At 39.7% G+C, this 27,177-nt stretch overlaps 1 protein-coding gene across 1 annotated transcript in view; it reads left to right on the top strand.

Annotated features, from left to right (window-relative positions):
• DNAH11 (dynein axonemal heavy chain 11) overlaps window positions 1-27,177 on the top strand; it is a 141,819-nt gene that overhangs the window by 80,710 nt on the left and 33,932 nt on the right. Inside the window, exons 55-65 of the mRNA XM_083405297.1 lie at window positions 1,041-1,202; window positions 8,125-8,358; window positions 9,574-9,720; window positions 11,441-11,554; window positions 12,728-12,871; window positions 13,266-13,448; window positions 14,830-14,931; window positions 19,698-19,832; window positions 23,527-23,700; window positions 23,941-24,176; window positions 25,033-25,155. Of these exons, the coding sequence (XP_083261423.1) occupies window positions 1,041-1,202; window positions 8,125-8,358; window positions 9,574-9,720; window positions 11,441-11,554; window positions 12,728-12,871; window positions 13,266-13,448; window positions 14,830-14,931; window positions 19,698-19,832; window positions 23,527-23,700; window positions 23,941-24,176; window positions 25,033-25,155 (1,754 nt within the window). The remainder of the gene's footprint in view (window positions 1-1,040; window positions 1,203-8,124; window positions 8,359-9,573; window positions 9,721-11,440; window positions 11,555-12,727; window positions 12,872-13,265; window positions 13,449-14,829; window positions 14,932-19,697; window positions 19,833-23,526; window positions 23,701-23,940; window positions 24,177-25,032; window positions 25,156-27,177) is intronic.

Genomic DNA, 27,177 nt, shown 5'->3' with positions numbered 1-27,177 from the left:
ATTGCTTCAAGAAGACTGTTTGGTTTTTATGTTTTATATGGAGGAAATTTTGGCTCTCAAAATGTTTGGCTTTAGCTACTGCTTTTTGGAGGAGGGGTGTACATAGTAACATATATCTCTTCTAAACTCCTTCCTTCCATTGTCTTCGATCCTCTAATTTCACTCATGACTTCATTATTTTTAACAGCTTTTTAGAAACTGCTTTCAGAATGTGCATTGCCTTGCTACTGCTTTGCAGGTGTCCCACTGTGCAAAATTAGTACTTCCAGAGTCAGCTATAGGAAGTATCTATTCAGACTTTAAAATAGAGACTGTGTGTTGCAGAAGATATTAGTTAAAACATCTGGAAGACAACATGTACTGATGGAAGGGGAGAACGTCTGTTGTGACTTAGGACTTCAGTTACTGGGTGCTAAATTCTATTTAAATCTGTTGGACTTTCTTCAAAGTGTCTAGGATGTGAGGCACAGCAAAGCATAATTTTACCGGATTATTTGGAAATATATGGGCATTTATCTAGTTCTTATTATAAAAATTTATTAGAAAAAAGTGGTTCCTGTTAGGAAAATCTTGAGGATGGCAGTGATATATTGCATCAAAACCCAAAACTCACCCAAATAGGAATATATTTGTTTATTTAAATATCTCGGATCACACTTACCCTGCACAGGATCAGAAACCCAAGAAGTGGTGTTATGTCAAATTGATTGCTCTGTTGACTGAATATGATTGTTAGGATTTTGCTTTGTTGATTAATACATATGAAGTTCATTAACTGATACTGGACCTAGGTGGGGAGGTAACCCACAAGTGGAAAGATTTTTGGTGAAGCATCAAGCACAGTGCAAGTGAATAAAACATTGTTTTTTGGGTGTAAAGTCCTAATTTGCCTAAATCCATTAGCTGCTAGGTAGATTGCATTTTCATTTGTGAGCCTGATTGCAGTGGCTCGCTGCCACCACAGTTGACTGAGTTCCTCTCTCTTTGATCGCCATGTAATATACTTCATTCTTTCTTTCTTTCCCTCCTCATCTGCACAGATCATTCTGTGTTTCTCTCCTGTCGGTTCCACACTCAGAGTTAGAGCTCGGAAGTTCCCAGCCATAGTTAACTGCACAGCTATTGACTGGTTTCATGAGTGGCCGCAGGAGGCCCTGCAGTCCGTCAGCAGGAGGTTCATTGAGGAGGCGCCTGGGATTAAGGTACAGAGTTTCAAACTTGCCAGTCATATGCAAAAGCAGCAGCACAGCTCTCTGGAAGATCAATCATGGACAAGCTGGGGGGGGTGGAATCCTTTTTGTTTCTTCTCATATTTGTCTTCATTTAAGGTTGCAGAGTTCATGGCGGTTACCTAATACTGTGCAGCCAGTTTCTTCAGTGCAAATTTGACAGTTTGAAATAGGAAGAATTTGTTTTTTTAAGGCAAAATGTACAATGATCCCAACATCTGTACATGAACTATTAGCGATCTCACTGAAATGGAACTCTACCAATTCAGGGGCTTTGCTTAAGTTTTTTTTGGGGGGGGGCGTGTTTGGGGGTTTGGGTTTTTTTTGTGTGCAATTAAACAAATGCACTTGAATACCTGAAAATAGAAGTAATTGAACATTGCAACCCTGCAGTGATTTAATTCTGACCTTTTCTCCACTTTCTAAGGTTCTCCAAAGGTAGAAAGCTGTGCATAAAAATATGAGAACGCAGGTCTCTCTTTAAAAGGGCATCTAAGTTGACAACATTTTGTCTTCTCTTTTCTTGCAGATTTTTGCAAGATGTAATAACTCCAATCTAAAAAAAAATCAAAGTCAGAACTGAATACTGTATGTTATAATGAAAGCTTATCAATTATTCAGCTTCATTTTCCTCTTTAGTTCCCCCCCCCCCACACACACACCAGCTTTCTCTTGAGGGTGATAAAGAGCCAGATGGAGAAATGCTCATAAAACATTGTCCTCCAGCTCTACAAGGTGTTTTGTTATGTTCATCATTTGACTTCCCCCTGGATCAACTTTGACCAGGAATGGGAAGTTCAAGAAAGGTTAAGATTTGCATCAAGGTGATTAACCATTGAGGAAAGCCAAATATTAATGACCTGACATCAATACTGGTGCTGATGACAGAGACTGATGTAAAAGAAGATTCAGTTCCTGCTATAGAAGACATTTCTACTGTATAGTTAAGAAACTTGAAAAAACAGCACTCTAGAAATGAATCAGAATTTTCTTCCATAAATATTTTGTTATGGCCATTATTCCAGTGTTTTAGTTTGATATAGCAGTGAGTGTTCAGTAGCAATGGTATCTGTTTGCTGTGATGCTAACAAGTTATGTAAGGAATTTGTAACGATGGGAAGTATAGAATTTCAAGAGGGCTGCATGCATCAGTTCTCAGTAGTTCATTGCTTTCCTGTCCTTGAAAAGAGAATTTTGTGGCAGAAAGACACTGTTGCAATGTTACAAAGGCAGCCATTAAAGGTCTGGTCTTAACAGCAATTATAAATCCATGCTATGCTTCTGGAAATGCGTAAAGTGATCGGTGCTCGGTAAATGTATTTACTTAACTTCAGCAAGAAACCCATTTCAGTGGTCAGGGTAATGCCCCTTCTTGTGAGAAATGATACTTTAAAAAAACAAACAAACCAACAGCTTCCATTTCATCTAAATGCAATAATACCAAATGATTGGAAAACAGTCAAAAAGAGGGCTGGGGTATGAAATTTAGTTTTAATTCCTTTACCTCTTCTGCTGCCAGTATTGAGCTGTGAAACAGCTTTTCTGATATTACGAAGAGTGACCAATGACATCTACTGGCCATGGAGAGACTTGTCTTTATTTTCTGTTCAGGGCAGTGTAGAATATTAGTGCAGTTTTTCAGAAATTTAGAGCTGTCATTTCTTGTGATGCATTCAGTTTCTGAATACATTTAGTTTCTGGGCTTCCCAAAGCTTTACTTTTATTCTATGTGGGGGTTTTTCCCCCAGTATGTGAAACTCTGGATGCTTATCAACATATATATGTTTACATATTCCTTTAAAAAAGAAAATATGCCAGACTTACCTCTCCCTCTTAGCAATGCTTCAAAATAAAACAAATTTTAGGAAAGAAACTGAGTATGTTAAGAGCTACCTACAATGAATACTGGTCAAGGTCATCGCTGAAGATTGCCTTGATAAACCTAGCAGAAGTTAGTTACTGCAATTATTAATGCTAGAAATCAAAGGTAAATACTGTACATAGTAAACCCTGCACATGTAATGGTGCACACTAGCAAACCTATAATATTGGATGAGGGCTAGTGCAACTGTAGCAGTTAAGAGGAAAGTCATGACACTTCCTACAGATGTTATTCTGCACATGCCATTTTACATCCACTGAAGTTAATGACCCAGCGACATACATATTGGTGATGCAGCCTACTTGGGTTCCTAACTCAAGAGAGATGTTCAGGTACCCTTACTGAACAAAACACTATTGCGTCGATGTATTGGATAAATTTGTTGCTAGAATCTATTGCCTTTCTGAGTGTAAGAATGAGAATAAAATTATGAACCACTCCTCACTGATTAAAGGGGGAAATACATACTTTAAAAACAGTGGATATTATACCAATACTTTAGCCAACGTGGAGTGTCACTTCAGTTTAGATTTTAATTAGGAATTGCTCTTAAATTATTAAGCTTTATGATACAATAGGCTATGGACATCTAGATGGAAATTAAAATTAATCTATGTTCCATCATTTTTAATAACCTTCCCATCAGAGTTTAAATCCCTCACTAAGTTCCCCCCCACACACAAAATTCACACTCTTCCTATATTTTGCAGACCCATCTCCATACCTTATTGCAAATCCTGCCCCCTCTGCAAGCACAAATTGGCAGCCAGCATCGTTTTTATATCTTATTGTCACGACATAATTCTATTTGTTTCAGTGCTTGTGCTGACAGAACAAATTACCTGTTTTGTGGTTCAGGGCAAGGGATGTGCTATTGGCTTGAGTGGCTAGGTGGAACTAGACTGATGTTTTGAGTACAGTCACTTTTGTGAGAAACTGCCTGCATGGCATGAACTGAATGAGAGAGGTCCTGGAAGAATATGGCAGCAGCAACAACAAAAATGTTAATTGGGGCCTACAAAGATAATTCCTGTAGAAGGAATTGAGATGTACAGCAGAACCCCAAGATACGGTTTTGCTAAAGGGAAGCCATGTTTTTCCAATTCTTAAATTGTTCTTGTCTTAAGTATTTTAGGGGAGGGGGAGCGAGAAAGAAAGAGAGAGAGAGAGAGAAAGAGAGAAGCTGCCTCTTCAGAGCTTGCACAAAACTGATTTTGCAGTTCTAAGGGTTTTGTGAAATGTAGCAGCTCTTCAATTAACCTGCAGGCAGTGTTGCATCATGTTTTAATAATGTACCTATTATATTTAGGAAATATAGTAAATAATAATAATAATGAGGCCACTCTATGGCACACTTCTTTGGGCATCTCACAAATAAAATGGTAACATACAACTTAAAATTTAGTAGCATAAAATACAGCAAAGGGAAGAATAAAAGCAGGCAACTAGAAATATATGGCACATAAACAATGGTTCAGAACACTAAAAACACAGATTTTTAAAAGGCCTGGAAGAAGAAAAGTCTTCACCTGCTCACGAAAATATTGATTGAAAGAAGGTGCCTTTGGGAACGGGGGTATTCCATAGCTGAGGGTAGAAGAGTAAGCAATTGATTCATGCTTGGCTCAGCACAGCACCACTAACCCAAGTGCACATGGAGTCTGGGTTTTGCCCATTTGTTTTAGCCTCCAATCAACAACAGCGCTCAAAGGCTTAAAGAAGGAACAGGAGCATTATTCTCAACATAGTGACAGGCGTAACAGGTAGTGGGAGAAATAATGGGGAGGTGTAAAGCTGTACTCAGTGCCTTGATTTGAGGAAGTAAATTTCCTTTAAAAAGAGGAATGAGATGAAAGAGTGGTGTAATCAAAATCAAAAGATACTATGCATGAGGGTTATTAGATAGCAAATTTAAAAAATGATACGTAAACTCCTTGGGGGAAAGATAAAATTCCTGCTCCCTTTCTCTAGTGTATTCAGTCAGCTGAAGATTGATGGATGTAGAGTGGCTTTCTCTCTTATTTTACAATTTGCTCCACACTGATTTTAGATATCTAGGGGAAACCTTTTATTTCCATTTGTTTAAAGGACAGTTGACCACATATAATGGTCATTAGTGTGCATGAGCTGCGTTATCCAGTAAACTTGTGACAACAAATTCAAGATCTATAATTAAATTCATTAGTAGAACCTAGAGTCAACTTCTAATTGACCCAACCCCATGATTTACAAAGCTATAGTAATTGCATTGAATGAGACACTGTTAGGAAAAAATAAAAAATCAAGGCAGGCTGGAAGTTTGGGAGGATGAAATAATCAATCAAAATGAGACGTCGCAGCCAAGTTTGCATTTCGAATGGAATTCTTGGACAGTGTTGCTGCCTACATGAAAAATGTACACATAGAGCTCCTATGTGAGTCGGCATGCAAATTTACATCAGAACTGGGAGGAACTCCACATGTAGATTGGTGATGCCTGCCTGCGTGGAACTCCTCCCTGTGATAAAAGTCCAAAGGAAAACCATTTGGCCTCAGTTCATAACAATGACCTGCATTCATACTACTACTGCCTCTGGTGATCTTCTCTGCCGGTGATTGCTGCTGTTTTTGACAACGTATTTTCTATTTCAAGCACAATTCAACATATAATATCTCACAAAGTGTAATTCCATAGACCAACACATCATGCAAAGAGAGCATGTCAAGAGAAATTAAAGTCCCATGGATGGTCAGGAGATAAAGTCGATTCGGTTCCTAAATTGGCATATTGGCCATAACCACAATATGGTATGCTTATGATGTTCCACGTATCGCTGCTTTGAGGATTCTAACGTTCCTTGTATGTAGATATCAGATTAGATGGAAAACTTGAAGATATGGCACATATTGGATCAGATTGGATACTTGAAGGTATGGCATGACAAGGATTCCAGGATAATACCTTGTTTCGCCCAACCGGGCTTCGTCAGCCGTGCATACTCTAAATTAAACAAATGTGATGTAACATAATCCATATACAAACTAAGTAACATACAAATCAAACAACAAGTTTACATACCATATTCTTGTATGACGGAAACATGGAACAAAATAAATTCAGTTAATCCAATCACTGGCCAGGGAAGAAGAAGGACACCAGGAATCAGTACCTCAAAACTAACCTAAGCAGCTAATTATCAGACGGCAGCAACCACCTGTGTAGCAATGCATCCTGGTTCTAAAGCATACTGCAGACATGGCAACAAGTGCTGGCTACAGGGCTTTCCTGCTCCATACTTCATCCTTTTATGTGTATGGTAAAATGTTTTAAAGGGATATCAATGCATGGAAATTTATTTCTAATTGCTTGCTAGATCAGGGCTTGTCTGTGTGTATGTGAGAATGTACATGTGAATATGTTTGAAAAACAGACCTTAAAGGATTTCCTAGTTGTCCCTGGGAACATTTTAAAACATTTTATTTAGAGGAAATTTGTGTTGGTTATTGGTTTACTGCTGTTTAATCCTTCAGAGTTAAATAAAAAGGGGCAATTTGCATAATTCTTTTTTTTTTAAAGGGTCAAATTAGCATTAATCATATTGTTTGCCTTGCTGCCTGATGGAGCTGATACAGCGGGGGGGGGGGGCAGGAATAAGGTGTAGCATTGAACAAAACACCACCAAAACCTTGGAGATAAATGAACGGCAGAATAAATAATTTATGCTAATGAAATTACTGCAATTAGTAGTTCCACAATGACCCTTTTAGAAGCCACAGCTGTTAATGTCAGGAAGTGCTGTCACCGCTGACCTTATCATAAGAGAAAGTGACAAATTGAAAATGCAGGGAAGACCAATCATCAAAGAGGTCTGCTCAGAACGATTAGGGTTTTCTGAAAAACAGTGTGAATTACAACCAGCTGCTCTCTGGCCCAGCATGCCTCCCATGCTGTGCCATTTTGTTAAGCTTGACAACAATAGTTATTTTGCCCCACTGGGACAAGTTGTCTCAAGCCACTTCCAGCTCTACCGGAACCACCAGCTACTACCCAGGCTGGTTTTAAAATGAAACTGTTGTTACCAAAGGCTTTTCAGAACTGCTGCTTAAAGGTCTCTCATAAGGATCATGGTTGGGAAGAAGCCAGTCGTTCTGTAAGAAAGTCCCCATGGCAGAGAGAAAGAGAGAGAGAGCCTGCAGAAGGGAGAAAATGATGGGCTGAGTAATTTAGCCTCTTAAGCTCTAAGGCGGATTCTGGTCTCATCAAAAAGTTATTTGAACATAGACAAAACATTTCTTTGGGGAAACGGGAGTTTGGTCACTTTGCACCCAACTTGTATACTGATTCCGTGTGTTTAAATTGCACTCTCATTACTGTAGTTTAAAAGCAGCTCTTTTTAAACGAAGCTGTGTTTAAAAATAAGTTTTGTTTCGGAGATAAATTACAAGTTGTCTAAATGAACCTGTTTGTAATATTAATTATGCTGGCTCGAAACGTTTAGCTGTATCAACAACCGCTCATGAGTAATTTTCCTAAAGCTCTCCTAAGTATTATTGACAATTCTTTGGTAAATTATGTGTGACTTTTCTAAGAGTTGCAGTAGCTCATTTAATTCATATTAATTGATTTTTAAGTTTCCCCTGATTAATTGAACTGGGTACATCTTGTATTGAATGCAATAAATAATCATTAAAATGAGGGAGATGTGATTCCACAAATTAGAAAGTTAAGTATGGTAGAAGTCACTGAGGACGAAATGGAAATTGCTTACATTGATAGTGCAGCATTTTAAGTGGGGTGTGTGGGTGTGGGTGTCTCACACATGTAGAGACATACTGTACATAAAAACACAATATACGTATCATGAAAAATAATGTTTTATAAATGTCTAGGTACTTTTAAATGTTAAAATTCATGTGTTTGTGCATACTTGTCTTAGAATCAGTAGTTTCTGCTAGAGTTGGCTATATATTTCATTAGCTGATTTTTTAACACTTGAAATTTAAATGCCCTTTCATGCCCTTTTATGTTTTCAGCCACAGTTTCATGACTCTATTTGCCGTTTCATGGCCTATGCCCACACCAGTGTAAATGAGATGAGTGCAAAGTTTCGGCTGAATGAGAGGAGGTACAACTATACAACTCCCAAAAGCTTTCTGGAACAAATCATGCTTTATAAGAACCTCCTGGAGAAGAAAATCCAGAAAATGTCCCAGCACAAGGAACACCTTGTGAATGGCATTCAGAAGCTGAAAACAACAGCTTCTCAGGTAGTAATAGTAGTAATAAACAGTAGCAGTAATTAATCACAATTCATGCTAGCTTATATAATTGCAAATTGCTTTATATAGTAAATTGCTCCAGGGTGCCTCATGGACAGTAAATGAAATTAAGAGGAACAACAACAATATTATGTAAGTCCAAGAGCCTGGTGTAGATCTGTATAATTATTCATATACAGTGGTGCCTTGGTTCTTAAACTTGATCCGTTCCAGAAGTCCGTTCGACTCCTGAAACCGTTAGAAAACCAAGGCGCAGCTTCCGATTGGCTGCAGGAGTTTTCTGCACTCAATCACAAGCCGCAGACGCCGTGTCAGACATTTGGCTTCCAGGGTTTGTGGCATTCAGGAGCCAATTTGTTCGGGAGCCAAGTTGTTTGAGTACCAAAGTATCACTGTACAGCTAAAGTAGCCCCAGGCAGCATGACTGACCACCCTTCACTTCAGAGATCCAGGTTTGTCCCAGAGGCAGCTAATACATCCATGGTTTATCATGAAAGTAGGTCTCATTCCAAGTATCACTCCAGTTGGATATCTGTGCAAGGGCCCATTTAATGTTCTACTCCATCCTCTTCTCTGCTTCCTGAAGAGGCCAGGCTGATGCTTCTGGGAAACCCATAAACCAGGTCTTGAGGGCAAGAGCTTTCTCCTATAGTTTGTTCCCTAAGAAACTGATATCCAGTGATACACCACCTCTGAACATGGGGTTTTTATTTAGTTATCATAACTCATGTTCTTTATTAGACCTATTCTACATGGAAAATGGTAAATTACTCAGCTTTGTACAGGTAACTTTCCCTTTTTAGTAGAAATACTAGCAATCAATACTTCAATTAATACACAGTCTCAGTCGGGTGATTATGAGTGTATGAAACATACCAATAATATAATAGTAAACCTGGTTTGATGTTCATTCTTTTAAAACTGGGAGCTCTGTGTGTTTTCTTTTAACTGCTTGAAGATAGCAAGTATGCATTTCTTTAATGGATAAAGGGAAGGGAAGAAAAAAGTGTGCCCCACAGCGTTCACTTATTAAGCAATTAAGGCAGATCAAATCATTACTTGGGGTCTTGTTGCAGTTAATAGTCACAAAAACGCTCTCATTGATATCCAGCTGTTGAGAACCCACCTTTTCAGAAAGCTGTCTCTACTAAACACAGTTTCCAGAAACACCTGTTCCAAACTAATACCTTTGCTGTTCCTTAGGTGGAGGACTTAAAACACAGACTTGCCTCTCAAGAGGCAGAGCTGCAACTGAGAAATCAAGATGCTGAAGCTTTGATTACCAAGATAGGGCTTCAGACTGAGAAAGTGAGCAAGGAAAAGGCCATCGCTGATGCAGAGGAGCAAAAGGTCAGTGCAATTCCACAATTTAGTGTTGTTGAGCTATATTTAGTACATAATAAACCTTTGTAGGTGAACAATTTTGAACACCTACCTCTCCAGGGAGCATAAAATCTAAAGAATTATTATACTTACACATGTTTCAACATTTCACACCATGATTACCACTTGACCTTTCTTTACATTATGCATTTTTCCAACCTTTTAGCTCTTTTAATGATATGAAAGAACAATAAGCACTGAACTCATTCAAGCATATAATGGATGGGGATCTTGGGAATCAGGCCTGTATGTAATACAGTAAAGGTCAGAGAGTCATCTCTGAGCACTTCAGGTTTTTAAAGGCTTTTTTTTTTTTTTAGTTCAATTGAACAGCTCAATTGTTCTTGAAGTCCATTTCACTGACCTACAGTTTCACTTCCAAATTTTGCATTCTATGATGTACTTTCTAGGGTTCAGCATTAGCTGTCCAGCTTCCGTGTCCTTCTGCATACTGAACTCATGTTTCACATTAAAATTACTTATATTTGGCTTCATTAACCAATATACAGTGGTACCTCGGGTTAATTCATTCCGGAGGTCCGTTCTTAACCTGAAACTGTTCTTAACCTGAAGCACCACTTTAGCTAATGGGGCTTCCTGCTGCCGCCGCGCCGCCGGAACACGATTTCTGTTCTCATCCTGAAGCAAAGTTCTTAACCCGAGGTACTATTTCTGGGTTACCGGAGTCTGTAACCTGAAGCGTATGTAACCTGAAGCGTATGTAACCCGAGGTACCACTGTACTAAGGATCCCTCCCTTGCTGAGCCTCTGATTGCTGTTACTCGGTATTGTTCTGATGGTGTTAGGATTGGGGGATACTGTTGACATGTTTCAAAACACACTTTTTGAAGCAATAAGCTTCAGCACATAGTGTGATTATCAGGAGATAACTTCCTGTCAACACTTTAAACAACACTTTAAAGAAGAAGACTTACTTTTTGTGACCCTCAAAATAATCTCATCATATATTTCCTTAACTGCTTGCCAAAAACACTTTCAAAATGAATGATCAACATATCACTGATTATAATAAATTTAAAACCTTGTCGGTAGTGGCACCCGCCCTGTAGAACACCCTCCCATCAGATGTTAAGGAAATAAACAACTATCTGACTTTTAGAAGACATCTGAAGGCAGTCCTGTTTGGGGCAATTTTTAATGTCTTATGTTTTTACAAATTTTTATATGCTGTAAGCCGCCCAGAGTGGCTTCGGAAACCAGCCAGATGGACAGGGTATAAATGATAACATTATTATTATTATTATTATTATTATTATTATTATTATTATTATTAAACTGCCTCAAAAGGCTTAAATTGGTCTACAAAAATTAAACAATATAATTTATTCAAATTAAGAGGGCATTGGGCAACAGATAAATCTTTCAACTACAGAGATTCAAAAATATTTTAATGCTACATATTGCAATAATTAACACTGGTCACCCCTTTTTTTTAACCTGTTGAAATAATAGTGGTTCATCATGTACAGAACATGATAAATACATTAGTTTTAATAATGGCTTTAGCAATACTGCAATGTCAGGTACTCTCTGCCTTCCCTACATTCTATTCCTAACTGTGTTTGCTCAGAATTAAGTCTCAATTGATTTAATTGAAGCCTACTTTGAAGTAATTAATTCCATGATTGCTGCCTTAATCAAAACTTAAGAGTGTGTGTTCAAATAGGTTGTTGCCATCCAAGCAGAAGTATCTCGGAAACAGAAAGAGTGTGAGGATGACCTGGTGAAAGCAGAACCTGCCCTGGTGGCTGCTACTGCGGCTTTAAATACGCTTAATAAGGTAAATAGCAAACTATGGTGTGGTTGTCTGCCATGTGACGTGTTGACTGCAAATTCCCACCCCAAATACAGCCTGCTCACTTTCCCAAGAATGTAGTTTGGGATGATTACTAGCGTAGTTTTCATGCTCTCATGGAGCAGACTTAAGTCTTTTTCTCTTTGTCGGTCTTTCCAGATTATTCCATTTTTCATGTCATGAATGCCAAGCTATATTAAATTATTTCATGGCATCCAAACACCATTTGTTCAGTTTGGATATGTTGCATTTTACCAGTGCTCCAAGCACATTAATTTGCCCTGGGTAATCTTTTCAACACTTCTGTGTTTTGGAATGTACCTTTTGTGACAATGACATGTATCAGTTTGATAGTTTTAATGAAAGTTGAAAGACTTCATGAACCCATTCTAGCGATCAGTTTTTGCATCAGATTCCATTTGCAATTGCATCTACTTGCGTGAAACAAACAACCTTCTAGCTCCCACTGTGTGATAAAATGTGATATGCTTATCCTAGTTAAACACAGAACAGTATAATTAATAACACAAAAATATCCAAAACAATTAATATTTCCTCCCTTAGAACTTAGACAGTATCTCTTATGCAACCATGGAAACAGTGACCCCCCAGTTGTGACTATATATTGGGTGCAGAGTACTGTGTGGAAACGGTGACATCCCTGTTGTGACTATATATTGGTTGCAGAGTGTTGTACTGCGTGATCTTTTGCTCTGATACAATAACACCCGTTATATTCTTACAGTTTTCATTTGTTCTCTACTTATAGACATCTTCAGCTCTAGTAGAGGAAGGGGATCACAGATAGCCAAGTTACGGAACAATCCTAAGTGGGATTGGGACAGGAGTTAACTGGTGGGCAATCTGCCATCTCCAAAACTCTGCCAGCTAGGGTGCAAGGTGAAGGTGCAGCTTGTGTCTTTTATCCCCTCTGTAGCTTTCCTCAGTAGTTACATTGACTGTCAACTGTTCCAAGGGCACCCCTGGCTGACCCCTGGAATTGCCACCCACACACCTATGTCCACGTAGCTTTCCACAGGCATACTTAGGCAGAGCGATCCTAACCCTTGCCAATCTCTTCAAGTTGTCGCAATGCTTTTTGTTCTCCCAGCACGCGCTTGGCTTTCTTTCAACACCATCTTTGTTGCTGTTCTTCAGGTGAACCTTTCTGAACTGAAAGCCTTCCCTAACCCACCAATTGCAGTGACCAACGTTACAGCTGCTGTAATGGTCCTAATGGCGAATAAAGGGAAAGTACCAAAAGACCGAAGCTGGAATGCAGCTAGACTCTTCATGGGAAAGGTTCTTGCAACATTATCACCATCTGTAAATTGCATTGCAACCTGATGATATGACTCTGAATGTAAATAATAATGTTCATGTATATATTGAGGCACAGGAGTAAACGTCCTCAGGGTTGTGGATTTGAGCCCCACGTTGGGCAAAATATTCCTGTGTAATGAGTTCACTAGATGATCCTTGTGGTCCCTTCCATCTACAATTCTAGGATTCTACTTATCATTTGCAAGTGCATATGCATAAAATGACTTACTTTTTAGATCAATACTTATTTGCTATTTTAAAAACGGGGGTCACTACGCTTGTTTGGGTTTTAACCTTTTGTATTTTGAAATCAACTTGCAGGCTTGAAGTGTTATTCAACAATAATAAGTTAAGTGCATTAACTGCCTTCCAGGTTGATGAATTCTTGCAAGCTTTAATTAACTATGACAAGGAGCACATCCCAGGGAATTGTCTAAAAGTGGTCAAAGAACATTACTTGAAAGACACGGAATTCAACCCAAACCTGGTTCGCACTAAGTCATTTGCAGCAGCTGGTCTCTGTGCTTGGGTTATCAACATAGTGAAATTCTATGAGGTACTGAATGTGTTTGTTGCAATTGGAGAAATAAATTGGGGGGAATAGCTTAGGTATCTGGTGGCCGCTCATTGGAGAAGCAATATTTTTCAGCAGAAAGTAGCAAGATGAAGGGTGCACAGGGTACAAACTTTGTGCAACTTATTTTTATTAGAACATATCAAATGGATGTCCCTCTTAAGATATGATCTAGCTGCTAAGATATGTGAGCAAGTTCAGTTCAAGCTTTCTCTTCACCATGAACTTACCAGGCGGTCTTAACGCAAGTCCCCATCTCTCAGCCTCAAAAGCGCTGGAAAATGCCTTATCGGGGTGTTACCATCATTAGTGAAATAATGTATGTGAAACACTTTGAACACTCTAAATTCACAATGGAAATGCTGAATACTCGATTAGAATGTTAAGAACAGCATGGCAAAGCCAAGTTTTCAGACTATGGCACAACATAGAGAATCCAACCTTGTGTGTGGGTACAGTGAAAGCAGTGGGACTTAAATCAGGCATGAGTAGCATGTCCTGAACTTGGATTTAGTGAGGCTAAGGAATGGCTGATACAGTCTGGATACAACCCAGTATTTAAAACAAAACAAAACAAAACATCATGCCACCATCCTTTCATGTACACCATCAAGTACTGCTTGGATAGGGTGTTGGGTTCATAAAGCACCTTGCAATGTAACGAGAGAAAACCAATAGTGAGTGGATGGGATGGGTAGGGTAAAAGGAGATCAACAGTAGGTGGAGCTAGAGTTAATGATGTGAAGAATTGCAGCCAATGACAGTCAAAACCAACTCATTCTGCCCCCTCCTCCCTAATTAGTTTTACAAAGGCAAAACAGAGATTGAGGAGGAGGAAATGAACAGGCAGTGCCATTCTCCTAGGCAGGGTGTAAATAAGAAGTCAGGCAAGTGGGGGGGGGGCAGGTTGGTGGGCCAATGCTCTGTTTGTCCTAATAAACCATCCTCCCCTGGAGACATCAGACTTTTCAGCAAAGGAAGGAAAAGACTTCCATTCATATTGGAGGCTAAGATTGTGATGCGCCAGACAACAAATGCAGAGCAATCTGATAGCAAATGGTTACTGAAATACAAGTGTTAGATTATCTATCATATTCCAGGACGTTACTTTTAATTAAATGTATATCTAATGCATCCAATTTATCTATTCTGTGATGTTTCTTCCTATGACTTGCAAGTGCGTCTTGAAAACTTGAAAAGAAGGGAGGGTGCGATCAATTCCGGCTGAAATATTGCCTAATAAACTGTGGAAACAACTGAAGGTGGATCACCTTGGGATAAAAACATGACCGTTTCATCACTTCTTGTTAAAACTTTTTTGTGTTATCATAGTTTTAAGAATTTCTAATATTGGAATTCCCAGGTATACTGTGATGTGGAGCCAAAACGCCAAGCATTGGCCCAAGCAAATGCTGAACTTGCAGCAGCTACTGAAAAGCTGGAAGCCATCAGGAAAAAACTTGGGGTAGGCCTTACTCCAATCCTAATCTTGCACTAGTTCGTAGTCTAACAAGCTAGCATTCTTTGTGGCAATGCACAGAGGCTGTCTGTAAAGATAAGGTGTTTTACTGCTTTCTAGCCCTGCCAGGTTATGAAGCTATTGTTTTGGTGTCTAATATATGATTTAGTTATATTGGGCGTTATTGCATTTCCCCCCCATAAACCAATTGAATATATCTTCTTTTTTTGTTTGGGGTGGGCACTGAATCTTTTAACATGAAATTAGAGAATTTCCCCCAAACCCATTCAGCCACATTATTAACATAATATACATTTATTTAAATAAATAAATATAATTGTTATTGATCACTTTTTGCAAATGTGCAAGATACAAAACTAGCCTTCTACTAGATTAATTCAAAGCAAATTCTAGCCATGGGGGATATGACCTCCTATTACTTGCAAGATAAATTGTGTGCTATTTTGATTACCCACCCTTTCAAAATATAATTAAAGATCTCAGCTACTTTCAAATTCAACTATGTAGCCTATTCCTCACTCCTTAATTTGAGTTCTCTGCCAGTGCTTATAATGAGATTAGATGCTGTGCCTTGTACATTTGTATGGTGGTAACTTTTCTATCAAGTAACATCCTTTATCAATACTTGAGCCATTTGCTCATTGGCCTTCAGTTCTCAATGCATCCCTCAGCATTATGTCTGTTTGCCATTTATTGGCCTACTATTCTTTCTATCGTTCAGCAAACCTAACGCCTTTGAAAAATAGAGTCACAGGTAGTCGTCCCCATCTTATGGATTTCCAATGGAATCCTGTCCCATAAACCAGTGCTTTTCTATTGGGAAAGCATGGTTCTAATTTTTCATACAGAAGTATTCTTTTTACCTAGTAATTTTCTGTAATGGTTAATAAATGTTGCAGCTATTACTTGGTAATCAATAACACATCATCAATTTGGATGGCACTGTGCTAACAACCCTTCATTTTTAATGCCTGCTAAAATATATTTCAGAATGACAAATTAAATCCTTGTCAGCTGTATGCAACAGCAAAATTAATGTTGTTGAAACGGATATTATTATTTTTAAATCTTTCCATGAACATATTTTACATGATTCAAAAGGTTTATTTCAATCTACACAACTCTCTCTACGTCTCTAATATGTAAACTTTGCTTCTATCTATGTGGTGCAGAAACGTTTAAGCTGTGGCCTGTGTACCCTCGCAATGACTGAGGAAAGCCCCTGTATTTAGTACCACATTGCACACTAGTATCCAAAGACTGTCTATTCACATTTAGAGGCAATAAATGTTGTTAAAACATATTTTAGAGTGCAATTCACCTGTGGATGTAAGAGGTCTCTGAGCAGACTGTAGGGTGGGCAGCACAACCCCCTCGGAATGCTCTTACATCCACGTTTTATGCAGAAGTAAGCCTCACTGTGTTCATTGGGGCATAATCCCCTTTTAATGGTGTTCAATTTCCCCAAACATATTTCTCAAACTCAAAAACCAATGAAATGACACCAAACAAAATTAAGTTGTAACCAAAGCTTTCAGTTGCTTTGGAATTCACTCTTCAGTCTGGTCTGTATTAATCTAGAAAAGTTTGTGTGGATTTCCCAAACTAGCTTCATTTTGAAGCTGACTGTAAAACTGCTATATACCAGGCCACCTTCTCACAAATCTTAAGTTTTGGTTTTTAGTTTTGTTTTACTATATAACATTTATATACAACATTAATCACTGGATTAGCAACCAGTGATTCAGAAGTGTGTGCCTAAGTGTGCCAGCATTCTAACCCAGACTCGCATGCTGGAATGCTCCTAAAGAAAAGTCCTCAACAATTTTAGAGCTACTGTGCCTTTAATTAATTTATTCTGTGTTTAAAATGAAAAGTCCCACCCCCCTCTGAGGAGGTAAATCTTTTATTAAAGCCTCCCAGGAACAAAAATGACAATTAAATGAGAGTTTTCAAAGGGCAGTTAAGGCGTAATTAATTCCTAATCTCCAGCCATGCTTAGAAGAGAGAACGAAGGTTAAATCTGGTAGGAAGGTTTTCATTAACACTGGAAAGTACCTTTTGTTGAATGGTACCTGTAAGTAACTCCTGCCAACCTAGCAGTTCAAAAGCACATCAGAGTGCAAGTAGATAAATGGGTACCGCTCCAGCGGGAAGGTAAACGGCGTTTCCGTGCGCTGCTCTGGTTCGCCAGAAGCGGTTTAGTCATGCTGGCCACATGACCTGGAAGCTGTACGCCGGCTCCCTTGGCCAATAAAGCAAGATGAGCGCTGCAACCCCAGAGTCGGTCATGAGTGGACCTAGTGGTCAGGGGTCCCTTTACCTTTACCTAACTGTAAGTAAATCTTAGAGGACACTTGAGTTTGGATAACAGCACTGCTAGATATTAGTACACTACAATGTGGAACCTTGGTGAACTGATGGGACTGGACCAGTTTCACAGAAAAGTGTTTTCTGATAAATTATGTGAGAATCTTCTGTTTCACAGACACCCCAGACTGCTGGAGAATCTCAAGCCCTACCATATAATACACATTTTTTGTGGTGAAGAATTTTGGACTCAGTTGTGGATTCGGTTTTAATATTGTTGAAGAAAGCAATAGGTTCTGGCTCTGCTCCTTCCGGTCCTCCTTTCCTTCTTGGTGGTGCTGGTTCAATTAATACTGAGCAAAATATTTCTCAGGAGATACTATTAGAGCATTCTGTCACCTTGTGGAGAACTGTTGGTGAAATGGCTCCACCAGTTTCACCTCCCAGGCACATAAAATTTTGGCAGTCCATTTGCACTCAGCCCTTTCCCACTGTCAATTGACTGTAAGAAAGGAAAAGCTCAGAAGCGTTAAATGGCCCCAGCATGTCATCATTCACATTTTCATCTTCCTGAATTGCATTCTGGCATACCCAGGTACAGGCTGCATTTTTTTAAAAAATACCCTATCCCAACATCATCCAACCTGGCACTTGAATCATAAAGAACAGTTCCAAGACTCACAACTTGCAACCCACAGAGCCGTGCATTGCCCACCACCTATTAGGACCTGCTTAATACAAGACAATCCCACCTTACTTTGAAGACAGAGGCAGGCACAAAAGGACAAGACGTTTATTAAGCTGTTGGTGAATTGCCCTACACAGCTGATGAGCTGAATTTGGCATGATGATTCACAAGTTTTGTGGGCCCGGAAGGCAGGGAAAAAACAATCAAAGGCAACTAGAAAAATATGGGGAGGAGTTAGCCTGTAACTCCCATCTAATGAACAGCAAACAAACTTTGCTGATTATTCCCTTCCATGAGAAATATAAGATCCATCTTAATAGAAACAGACTCACTCCCCACCCTCTAAAAAAAAAGCCTGTTGGTCTTTTATTCAGTTCTTGGCACTAGAAGTATGCTGGGGGGGGGGGAGGTGTCCACATTAGCCTTCTTGCTACTTGCTACTTTCAAGACTTGTTCATAGTCCATTAAACATCATAGGATCACAGTTAATGTTCCACATTGCTCAAGTCTCCATTTAAAAGCTCTCGGAAGAGCTGGTGGCATTTTGCCATGCAGAATGGGTCAACCTTCAAATCATTACCATAAATGCCTCCATAAACAAAATTGGATCAGCTACCTCATTACCCACATGAATTCTAGTCACACTTGTGTATTTGGTTAACCAGGCATTGCGGCTATTTCACTTCTCTACAATTTTATCATTCCCAATTTTATAACTCTTGGGTTTCCCCCACCCCTGTGGTTCCTGAATTAGCTTTGGGTGGTCTCCCTGTCCATGGCTATAAAATACATTACAATGGCTCTGAGATTATAGCTAGATTTTATACGATTGCAAAATGCAACATATTCTTGAGGTTATAGTGGCACACAGAATACCAAGATAAAATACTGGCATTGAAGACTTTACATCAGCCTTCGACCGTCTGGTGCCCTCCAGCTGTTCGGGATTGCACTTTCTATCAGAGCCTAATAGACATGTTGGCAAAAGCCACTTAACATCATTGACAGTTTCCGATGGATTTTATCTGATAAGCAGCTCAGGAGTTCTGTCCATTTCAGCTGATCTGCACGAGCAAGATGTCTTTTGAAAGTCCTCATATATTTGCATAAATTGCTCAAAGAGTTTGGAATGTGGATCCAGCTGTTTCTCTATTGCCAAAGTGACTATGTCGACTAAAGCTTTCTTAACATCAAAGGTTGTGACATCAGCAGCTGAGACGATGGCAGCTAGGGGGCATGATATGGGCAACTGAGATTCTTGCATAAATTATAAATGCGACATGAGATGTCCAAGGGAAATGAGTGAGAAGATGAAGGAAATAGTAGTGAGGCAAACAGCATAAAACATTTGACACTTGTGGCCTGCCATTTTGGTGAGGCTTCAGATGGTTACTGTATGAAAGTATTATACCATTACAGTGGTACCTCGGGTTACATACACTTCAGGTTACATACGCTTCAGGTTACAGACTCCGCTAACCCAGAAATATTACCTCGGGTTAAGATCTTTGCTTCAGGATGAGAACAGAAATCGTGCAGTGGTGGCGCAGCGGCAGCAGGAGGCCCCATTAGCTAAAGTAGTGCTTAAGGTTAAGAACAGTTTCAGAACAGGTTAAGAACAGACCAACAGAATGAATTAAGTTCTAACCCGAGGTACAACTGTATTTTTATTATTCACCAACAGGAGTATGTGAAGAATGAATAATGAATGAATGAATGAATGAATGAAAACTAACTCTCTCTCTCTCTTTAGGAACTGGATCTCAATCTGTGCAAACTCACAGCATCCTTTGAAAAGGCAACAGCAGAAAAAGTCAGATGTCAAGAAGACGTCAGCCGAACCAATAAGACTATAGAGCTGGCTAACAGGCTTGTTAAAGGACTTGAGGCAAGTAGCATATTCATTAATATCATTCTCAGGAGTTCTGATCAAAACAGGTGAACCTGTATTCAAGAGAAGGGTCTTGGTGAAATGAAATATTTCTGGAGTGTCAGGTTTTAGATGCCTCTGAGTTGCTGAAATGAGAGCCGCTTTAAACTAACAGGAAGAGGAAAAACACTAACCAATATGGCGACATGGATATTGTGCAGGCTGCCCTTGCTTGCTTTCCTTCCCTAACTGCTGGAGTGATGTAGGTTAATGTGTGCACATGAAAGGATTAATTTGAGTCAGAGTTTATTGGAGCTTAGCTCCAGAACCAGTTTTCAGTACCAGGACTGAACTCTGTGAAATAATAACACATTTCCATTGAGCATAAGAAGAATCTATCTTACTACTTAAGTAATCATCCTCATTGCTCCTTATTATCCATGACTAAAGTGTGCACCAAAGATTTCACCTTCCAGTTACATGCAGCAGTGAGACTCCTTGATCTGAGCTCCAGGAGGAAGTTTGCTGCTTGTTGGGAAATTTGGTAGAAAGCAGTTTATATAGCATTCCTTCTCTCTCGTTGAATAGAAGATGTAGAGAATTATTTTAATTTTTATTGAACAAAAGATGGAATTTCATAGATGATGGCTCCTGGACGGTTCCTGAAAAGTCTATGTCTGTTCAGGCTCCAATAGCTAGGTTGGTTAGATTAGAGATTGCCTGGGCTAGAAATTAACATCAATTTTTTTAACTGGGACTTCATCTTAATCACCATGTGCTCCACCACCAGACATACTTAAGAAGTTCATTTCCATATGTCCCAGTAAGATGCTAAGATAATTGTTTATTCATTCCTTTAAAGAGCACCATGAGTACGCAGACTTCAGAACTCTGGAATAATTATACTGTAGAAAATTATTTTTTGGGGGGTGGGGAGATATTGTTGCAGGTGCCTTCCCCTACAGTGTATTTAGCCTAATTGGCTATCCAGCCCTAGACATTATGCTGCTGTTTTTGCATCATATGCGATATGTTTGCTCCGTGGGTTGTATATCCCCAGAGAAGAATCTCTGTAACTAAGTCGCTAGATCTGTACAGAAAAGTGAACACTTTCTGACAGCATGGTCAGCCTTTGGTTAATGAGCACTGAGACTGAATAATCTTCAGGTCAGGACGGAGTCATTTTGTATCCACCCACAATGCACTTAACCTTTGGATAAGTGGGCTACAGTCAATGCATTGTTTCTTAGGTTCATAAAAAGCATTAATCTTATTCTAATAAGTACAGAATATACACTTAATTAACAAAAAAGCACACCCTCTATAAGGAATTTAGTTTTCTAATTATTTCCATCGGCAGAAAAGCATCTTCATATCAAAACAGATAATGATTTAATGGTTAGTTTGCACATAGTTGTTTTAATTATTTAATTATTTATTTAATAATTTTAGCGTAATGGCACTAAGCCAGTGAAATCAGTGGGATCCAGGGAACTCATTTGTGTGTATGGGAAAACAGACAGGCATACACAGAGAATGCGCACAAGGAATTTCAAAAGTGGTTTGTGGGTCGTTCCTGCAACCAATCGGAAGCGTTGCCTTGGTTTTTGAACGGTTCCGGAAGTCTATTGGACTCCCGGAACGCATCAGGTTTGGCAACCAAGACTGCATAGCAAGTGTGGGAAGTGTTTGGACTTCCGAATCTTGATGAACTACAACTTGCCTTACTCCTAACAAGCATGACCAGTGGCCGGGGATGACGGGAGTTGTGGTTCATCAATACCAGGTAGGCCAAAGGTCCCCATATCTAATGTATAGGATTAAGCTGTTGGAAACCAGTAGAATGCACAGGAGTAAGTCTCACTGGAATCTGTGGTCTTACTTATGATTAAACCTGCATAGGATTGCACTGCTAAAAATAATAGTATTTATAGCTGAAGTGCCCTGCAGCTTGCATTCCATTTACTCCAGAGTAGTTTTGAAGGGGAAATTGCATTGCATCAACATTATAAGTAGGTAAAAGATTTTTTAAAAAGAATTGCATATCCTTGGGTCCTGTAATGCCTTGCTTATATCTTTAGTTGCTACTGTGTTAGAATTCTCCAAGTTTCTGTTACTACCAAACAGTGACAATCCCCTCCACTTTAAAAGTACTTGTGTAAGCTAAGAAAGAAAAAGAAAATATAACAATTAATTGAGAGCATCAACACTTTTCCTCAGAGAATAAATTCTTTTTGACTTAAACAGGAGACAGTTAACTTCTGAAAAGCATCAAGACTGATGATTTTGTCTATATGCCATTGACCTGGAAGCTCAACCATTCAGACTAATAAATCAGGCAATTTATATTTAATCATTAACTAACTCCCGAGCTGAACAGCTGTTCAAAATTAGAAATGGGTCACCCCGGCCAGGATGATATTACAGGCAATCTATAATGCATTAGAATAAAATTATAGTGATTTTTAACTGTCTGGAAATTTATTACACTACATGTTCCAACTCTTAAACCCTTGTTAGCCAATGTCACTTGTGATTTATGATGCTGGGGTGGTACAGTAAAATTACTGAAGATTTAAATAGACAATCATTCTATGTTTAGTAAATCTTCAGATTTCAAAGCTAGTTTGTAGAATGAGGTAGGTGCACTTTATTGTTTATGACTTACCAGCCAGTGACAATGAGGGAAAGAGAAAGGATAAATCAAAATTCCCTCCTGCAAGTTAATGGGTTTGTTTGGTTCCCTTCAGCTAGTGATTTAAGAAAGGAACTAATAGGTTCTGTAAAAGATACCAGATAGCAAGAATGTTTTATATTGAAATAACATAGAATTGTGGAGTGTAATAGCTGCTACTTTAAACAGCAAAAACTGTTGTAATCTCCTTTGCTGGGCATACTTTCTGCATATTGAAGTTCAGTTTAATAGCTGTGTTTTGAAATTTCAGCTTCATTTTCTGAGGGCCTGTGAATGTGTAGCTGTTTGTTTATTGATTATAGGATTTGTATCCTGTCCCTCGTCACAAGTGGTGTCAGGGCAGAACACAAAAAGGGAATAATATAGAATTTTTAAACCATGATCACCACTGCATATATTAAATGTTACATTATGGCCATGTTACCATGTGCATGGCATCTACATTGCAAGCACTCACACAACCAATTGGAGGAAGAGGAGACCTTCAGTTTATGCCACAAGATACCCAAAGTAGGCACCAGCCAAAGCTTGGAGGTAGGCACCAGCCGAAGGCCCTCTGCCAAATCACAGATCTTGTTATAACTCGGGGGTTTCTTCCCAGCAAGAGGTTTGATGGGCACCTAAGTTTTGCCATGGGTACGGAATGATTAGACAGATCGAGTTTTTGCACATATCTCTGCTTAATATATTCTAAAAGCTGTTAATGGGTTGGCCGCCAATGATGACCCCATATGGTCTGGCTTGGAACCTCCTTGACAACCATGGGGCTGTCTCAGTATATCATTGATTCATCACATGTTGCTGGGCATACCTTTGTCCTGGTCTTTGCCATAGAGCATATTACTAATGCTCCGTTGATTGGTGGACTGTTTGTGTTTGTCTCAAATGCACTCAACCTGCCTAAATCTACTGTATTGATCTTCACATTTTGGCAGAAACTCTGAGACCAAAAAACAAACAAACAAAAAAACCCACTTGTGTGATTTCTCCATGCTATTTTATAATTTTGTCTTTCAGTCTGAAAACGTTCGCTGGACCCAATCTATTAAAACCTTTGAAGCGCAAGAAATAACAGTGTGCGGGGATGTTTTATTAACAGCAGCTTTTGTTTCTTACATTGGATCCTTTACCAAACCCTATCGCCAAGAGCTGATGGAACGCATGTGGCTTCCATTTCTGAAATCTCAAGAAGTGAGTGTTTGCAATGCAAAACTTGGCATGGAACTCTTGTGTCTCTGGATTCTGTTTCAGCATGGGTTTTTGTGTGTGTGTGTTTTACGAAAATGCAGTTCTGCTTTTGTACAACTGAATGCAATTTATTTACCCAATGTGCCATTGCCAAATAGATTATATCTGCCCTTATTCACAATACCATCTTGTTGGCTCTTTTGTTAACTTTATTATAAAGTTATATTTCTCTTTGCTTCAAAGATTCGCATTCCAGTCAGTGAAGACTTAGACGTGATTGCCATGTTGACGGATGATGCAACGATTGCAGCATGGAATAATGAAGGTCTGCCCAGTGACAGAATGTCAACCGAAAACGCCTCTATTCTTACAAACTGTGAGCGCTGGCCACTTCTCATAGACCCCCAACTTCAAGGAATAAAATGGATAAAGAATAAATATGGAGCTGACCTTAAAATCATACATCTAGGACAGAAGGGGTATGTGTGCATTGAAAAAGTACTCCTATGCATAAATGACAACATGATACATTTCTTTTCCAGCAAAGGTGGGTTTTAACCTATATAGTCTAAAGTTGGCATTGCTGTTTCAGAATAGATCTCCTCTCACTTCTGTTTAACTCTGTGCTTATCAAATCTGCCACTGCAGGGAGCCCCCCTAGTTCACTGAATGTATCTCAGGTGCTTCACTGTAATGTATCAAGCTGTTAAACTTGAACGCAGGAATCGGGTAATGCTCTCTGGGAGCTTCTTTTCCAGTGCCTCGGAACAGGAGGTCTCTGATTTGTCCATCGGGATCCTCCCTCCATCAAGCATACAATTGTTCAAGCTTCCCCAGGTGTATCTAGGGCAAAAGGTATCTAGGGTAGCCTGGACACTTTCACTTTTGTATGAATCCAAAGATTGAGCAGGGAGTGAAAGCAAGGAGCCGGATCATCGCTAGCCTACTGTAAGGTTTTTGTAGGATGGGAAGTGTTGGGGAAAGTTTGCTGACCTCTCTTGTGCTGTAGAGTATAACACTCTTATATTGGGGGGGGGGAGTCTCTCAGTGCTCCCCCCCCCATCCATTCAAGATGCCTGCTAGGAAGGGGAATAGAGAGGTATGTGCCACCACTGACAACTAACAGTCCCATACAGAGAGAGAAATTCAGAAAGCAGTAGTGTCATATAACCCAAATTTACTTACATGGGTACTTCTGCTGCGCTACCATTCCCCCTGCTCTACCACATCAGATTTCTTCACTTCCCAGCTTCCCAAATTTCTTCACTTTCTACAGACGTTGGTTATCCACCCGTAGTACCATCTTCTAATCCTATTTTATGTTGTTACATAAAGGTTCCTGAAAACTATTGAAAGAGCTTTGGCTTGTGGGGATGTTGTCTTGATTGAAAATTTGGATGAAGCAGTAGACCCTGTACTTGATCCCCTGCTTGGAAGGAACACGGTTAAAAAAGGAAAGTAAGTACCTTCTGGAAGAGGTGGATGATGCTCCCGTGCCTTTTTATGTATTGTTCCTTTAGGCAGTGCATTGTGAAACAGGTGTATTGATACTGGGAATTTGGATGTGGCTCTTGGAGGATCTAAATCTTTATGCAAACATCAGAATCCTAATAGAAACAACGTAATTTATTGATACACTTATTGTCCCTAGTTAGGAACAACAAAGTCTGACCACTAGTCCACCTAACTCGATGTTATCTAACACTGTCTAGCAGTGTCTCTCCAGAGTTTTAGACATGGGTCATTCCTACCTGTATAGAGAAGTTTTAAACGTTTGCTGCTTCATTGTGTTTTTAGATTTTGTTGGAAGCTGTCCAGAGTGGCAACCTCAGTCAGATGGGCGGGGTACAAATAATAAAGTTGTTGCTGCTGCTGTTGTTGTTACCAGCTGTACCTGGCATTGATTATTACCTGTACCTGGCATTGACTAGGAGAAACACCTGTCTGAAACCCCGGAGAGGTGCTGCCAGTCATTGTAGACAATATTGAACTTGGTGGACCAGTGGTCTGACTCTGTCATTCCTAATTGTGCCCATTCAAGTAGTCTGTTGTATATAGCTATTGCTATACTGCTGTTTTGATTGGACACGAAGGGAAGCAGACATGTTTTTCCTTTGTTCCTGATGCTGAATAAATGCCTGTAAATACGCTTACATATGCCTCTGTCCGCCACTTCCGTTGTGAAGATTTATTCACTCTGCTGATTGGAGCATGCTCAGTCTCTGAAGGCTTCTGAGGCTTGAGTCACTGATAGATGCTATTCCGAGAACCGGATTTCACCCGGCTGCTGACCGGTGGCTGGAGCCACCTGGAGGCCCGGACGCATCCCAACACCCAACACCCCCTTTAGACCAGTGTTTCCCAAACTTGGGTCTCCAGCTGCTTTCAGTCTACAATTCCCATCATCCCTGATCACTGGTCTTGCTAGCTAGGGATGATGGGAGTTGTAGTCGAACAGTTGGAGAGCCAAGTTTGGGAAACACTGCTTTAAACCTTCTCTCATGAGGAGGAGGAGGGAGGCGGTAGGCTGCGGAGGTAGAGTCACAGCAGCCTAGGACAGCTCTACGGCAGCCATCCTGCTTGGAGGAGAAGGCTGAAATGGCATAATTTGTGCAGGGGCAGCAGCGCCCGATCTGTTGTGACAGTTCCTCTGTAGCTCGCCTGGACCATTTGTTGGGCCACCTGCTGCTGCTGCTGCTGCTGCTGCTGCTGCTGTTGTGATGGCCTGGCAGCTCTCAGAAGATGGTCATATTGCTGTAGTTCACAGAGCCACCTGTCTGTGACTTAACGAAACTGCAACATGACAACACTTAAAATTGCATGTATGGAGATGGGGATGGGGACATTCTTTGAGTTTATGTGAACTACATCATTTGAACTTTTGTGAACTTAATTGTCATCAGACACTTAGCTGTATTGGTAATTGTAAATGATAAATTAATACAAGGGTATAGAGGATTTTTTTTTTACATTTTGGTTTTTTGTTGTTGAAGGATTTGGACAAACCTGTGCCCAATCACAGCTACAGTCAAATAATCCCCCCCCCATTGATTTCAAATACCATTTATAAGATGATATTTTTTCCTTAGAAATAATTGGCCAAAATTGTGGGTTGTCTTATACACGGATAGCAGAGGGTGGTTGGGCGATTGGTGGCAGAAGGCAGCAGGAGATTGGCAGCAGTGATTGGGCATGTGATTGGTTGCTGTGGCAACTGGGCAGTGAATTTACAAGTGTGCAAACGATAGTTGGCTGTGGCGATGCATGTCCCCCCCCCCCAAAGAAGCTCAACGACTCTGTGCAATCTCCCCCCCTTCCAAAAAAAAAAAAAGCTCAATAACTTTGGGCAATTCCCCCCCTTTTTTTTGTTGTGGTCCCAAAAAATAGGGGTCGTCTTATACATGGGGGCATGTTATACGCACAAAAATACGGTACTTTTTTTACTTAGACAAATCTTGGGCTTACCCCCAGGTCTCCTGA

The sequence above is a fragment of the Podarcis tiliguerta genome (genome assembly GCF_965153285.1).
Source record: "Podarcis tiliguerta genome assembly, chromosome: 12".
In the NCBI taxonomy this organism is placed as follows: domain Eukaryota; kingdom Metazoa; phylum Chordata; class Lepidosauria; order Squamata; family Lacertidae; genus Podarcis; species Podarcis tiliguerta.
The sequence above is the reverse complement of the archived record's forward strand: the minus strand, read 5'-3'. Positions and strand labels throughout refer to the sequence as shown.